The sequence below is a fragment of the Aphis gossypii genome, chromosome X, assembly GCF_020184175.1.
Source record: "Aphis gossypii isolate Hap1 chromosome X, ASM2018417v2, whole genome shotgun sequence".
NCBI classification, from domain to species: domain Eukaryota; kingdom Metazoa; phylum Arthropoda; class Insecta; order Hemiptera; family Aphididae; genus Aphis; species Aphis gossypii.
This window is the reverse complement of record NC_065533.1, coordinates 964904-969043: the sequence shown is the minus strand read 5'-3', so window position 1 is coordinate 969043 and position 4140 is coordinate 964904. Positions and strand designations below refer to the sequence as shown.

General features: G+C 31.7%; 1 protein-coding gene across 1 annotated transcript; it reads right to left on the bottom strand.

The window, feature by feature from the left end:
- Positions 1 to 228: 228 nt before the first annotated feature.
- Positions 229 to 1679, bottom strand: LOC126551741 (uncharacterized). Its single transcript, XM_050205819.1, has 2 exons — positions 690 to 1679; positions 229 to 246 (listed from the first exon to the last, which is right to left on the bottom strand). The coding sequence occupies exons 1-2, from the start codon at positions 1677 to 1679 to the stop codon at positions 229 to 231; spliced, it is 1008 nt and encodes a 335-aa protein (XP_050061776.1).
- Between the last annotated feature and the right edge of the window lie 2461 nt (positions 1680 to 4140).

The following is a 4140-nucleotide window of genomic DNA, read 5'->3' as shown; positions in this document are numbered from 1 at the left end:
CAATCAAAGCAAGGATATTTTGGTAAAAAATTTATTTGGAAAAATTCTTTGATTACTGAACTAGTGAAGTGGTGGAAATTCTTAGATCACATATCTAAAGTTGCAGTAAGAATATTAACTGCTCCTTGTACTTTTGCTGCTACTGAACGAACATTTAGCACTTTTTCTTGAATACATAGCAAAAAAATAAATAGATTATTTACAGAGAGAGTTGGAAAATTGACATACTTATCTTATAATTGGAAGCTAAAAAATAAAAAAAAGTGAAATTTTAAAAATATAGAATCAAATAACTGTGAAGAATCTTCTGTAGTTATACAAGAAATACAAAATGTATCAAGTTCTTTTAACTCTGAAAACAACGATGAAAATATGATGATCTCAAAAAGTGATTCAGTGATTGTGATTCAGATTCAGAAACATATATTTCATACAATGATACCAATAGTGATGAAAACTCAGTTTCATGTTCAGAAAAAGAAGATGAGGATAATTATTTATTATTATTGTGCTATGCATTTTATATTTTGATAATATTATATTATAATAGCAAGGAGTCAATGAACAATTTATTTTTTTATGTTTTATTTGTATTTTGTTTATATTAATACATTTTTTTTAACAACAGAAGGGTGTCTCTCATGAATAGGAAAAGAAAATATTCGACAAACTGATTCATAACTACTGACATAGCGGCCCATTTGGTATTGGGTAACTTCATCATTGGGATTCTCTGCACCAATTCCAATCACAGCCATATCACTCCCTTTGGTTACATATTTGCAAATGTATTTAATAGATTTCACTGAATGGCAAGATTCAACGTTGATGTGTGCTTTGAATGTCTTTGATAAAATGGGTGAATATGGAACAATCCAACGATTATCTATTTCAATATCTTGTTGATTTAATTTGACAATTGTTGATTTTCCATTGTCTGCTGTCGATCTGCGACGATACAATGGATAACCGTCATTACCAGTAATTGTTTCTGATATTAATGTCCGTGGATATCGTTTTGAACATTTACCATCCATCATACACGGTGAATTTTGATTAAGAGTTCCACAGGGACCATGTATCATGTTTTTTGATAACACCTCATGCAATCCAGGATCTACTTGTACATTAGGGATTTCAGCTGATATCACTGCATCAACTTCATTTGGCCTTATATTTTCAACCAACCAAATCAAAATGTGTGCATGTGGCAATCCTCGTTTCTGCCACTCCACAGAATACATCCAGCAGCGTGTCTCACCAAACACATTATGTTTTACGATGAAATCCATTAAAGATTTCAACTTTTGTCTAAAGACTCTGGCTGTAATATCATGACGATCAATGGGTGATTGCCCAGAGAATAACTCCTGATTGATTTCTATCCATTGCGGATTGCATGTAAATGTGATGAACAAATCTGCTGTACCATAATGACGAACATACGACATGGCATCTTGAGCATATTCGTGCATATGCCGAGGGCTTCCGATGTATGTTGCTGGAAGAATAGTCATCCGACCGACATTCTGTGCATTTCCATCAGTATTAATCGCATCTCGAAGGTGAATATACTCTTCAGATCGGAGTTTGGTTTGATTCAACCTGATGAATGTTAATCTCTCCGTTTCAATTTTAACATACATGTCACAACATATTTGTGATATAATCGCCGACATTTCAATATGTGATTATCTTCATTTTCCCGAATCATTAGGCGGTATGAATAATAGTTCATTGAACTGTCTTTTTTGTTGGTTTCAGAACCTGTAAATAGATTTTGTTTTAATAACATTCAAATATAAAATTAAAATACATAATATAATGACTGAGATATTATCGCCATAGCTAAACTAATATTTTAGTTACCTGCAATGGGATTTATCATTTTTATTGAGAAATCGTAGCCATCTTCACCTTGCCAAAATATAATGGGATATTGCAGTGCATCATATGAGCGGTGTGTTTCCTTTATACGTTGTAATTGATCATTCCGACGACGTAAAACAATATCACGGGATTCCAAGTTTTCTCCGACTACAACGATAGCAACTTCATCAATAGTTGGTGCATTAAAACGTCTTGTATGTTGACCTGCAGGTGTTTTATCAGCTCTGATTACAATTTTGTGATTATCGGATGGCATCAGATCCAGGGCAGTTTTAAACAATATAATCAATTGATTGTGTTGATGAAATAAAGTTTGTAATTGTTCTACAATAGACCTCTTTACTAAATTGTTATGTGCATAACGCAGATCAATTTCTTGTGGTGAATTGCCCATAAAATAAATTTGCAGGAATTTGTTGTCGCTATCTGACACTGGTAACAGTGAACCTGCTCTGTGATATATTTGCCCTTGTATCTGTAAATAAAAAAAAAATATTATGGTGTGGTATAAATTAATGGATTGTCGGTGATCAAACTTAAATAATATTTGATCTTAAAAGTATATATTTAGTTTTAACTAATATCTATCAAATATAAAATATAATTAAAGTGTCACTGAAACTGAAACACCATATAATATGATGACTAAGTGATATATTTCGTAATTATTAAGAAATTGAAGATTAGTGACACATCTTAACTTTGGTGACAGAAAATTTTGTTCGCTAATAATTATGAGTAACTGCTATAATACATACCTTGAAAGTTGGCATAACATTTTCCCGAACTACATTTGTTGCCCCAAATGAAGTCATTTGAAAGCAATTGTTATATTGTTGGATATTTGTCAAAAAGTGTATAGAATCTGTTCCTATTCCTGAAACCAATGAGTACAATGGTTCTGGTGGTGGATCCAATGGTATCAATTTCACTTTACCATTTGCGCAACACAATCCATTGGCTTCGTTTTTGTATTTTAATGCCTTACAGTGTGAGCAAACCGAGTTCATAGAACCAATAACAACACACTGGTAGTTACTGTAGTCAATTGACACATCGTAACTGAAAGCAGCTCGATTCAAACTTGCGCGATTATTAGTTGAATTTCGCGTTCGCGCTTCACGCGTTTGTGATATCCGAATTCTTTCACGTTCATTTCGGTCGTCACGTTCTTGAGGACTTTGGTTAGATCGGTAATTAGCTTGGTTGGTAGCATTTCGGGTTATTCTACCTAGATTGCTCCGTCGTATAGGAGGCATATCAAATATAAATTATTATGTTTTTAAGGTCTTCCCAGGAATTTTTTATTATATTTTATTCAAACAATTAAATTGAATAAATATTCTCTATAATATTTCCATGGCAACACAAAAATATTATAGTTTTAATTTATTTTTTATATTTTGACGGTATCGGGTTCAAATCAAAACCTTGCTATAACATTTTAAATAAATTATTTATTTTATTAAATGGTTGCCATTGACTACCAAAAATAATTTAGTTTACTATTTGCTGGACAGATGGCGCCTCTGTAATTTCATCACCATCTCGTCATATTTCTCAAACCTGATAACTTTTTCAAATTTTTCGTCCGTAAGAACCTTCTCCTGGCAATTCCGAACAGTTGAAGAAAAAAATCAGCCAAATCGGTCCAGGGGTTGTTTAGTTATGCGAATACCAACACATTTTGCGATTCATTTTTATATATAAGATTATTTTTGTTTTTTTAATAAAATTTATTTTTATTTACTTTTAGGTAATATAACAACAGTAAGCTTATGAACATTTTATTTTTTTCTAATTTTAAAAATATGTTTTTTTTTTTTATTAATATGATATTTTGAAAAAAATATGTAGCCAACGTTCCATTTAAAATGTATTTAATTAAATATGGGTATTTTGGCTTAGAACACCACACGTTTAACATTTGTTCGTTGATGAACAAAATGTTATTGAATATATTTTGTTTGAAGTAATTACCCAATTGTACCGGGTAAATAACTAGGAAATTTACCAAAAATATATCTACCGGGTATCTACATGGGTACCTACCCAGGGCCGGCCCAAGATACGGGCGAACCGGGCGGTTGCCCGGGGCGCTAATTTTTTATGGGCATTTTTATTATACGAATATTTTATAAATTTTAGCGTAATATTTATTCAAATTGACAATAATATAGCTAAATGACTAAATTATCCGTGACAGAATATTCTGTTATATAATTTTTTTTGTAGATTTTACTTCACATT

Bases quoted from the DNA above. Each gene is read 5' to 3' on its own strand.
- LOC126551741 (XM_050205819.1), bottom strand. From the start codon at position 1,679: ATGTCGGCGATTATATCACAAATATGTTGTGACATGTATGTTAAAATT.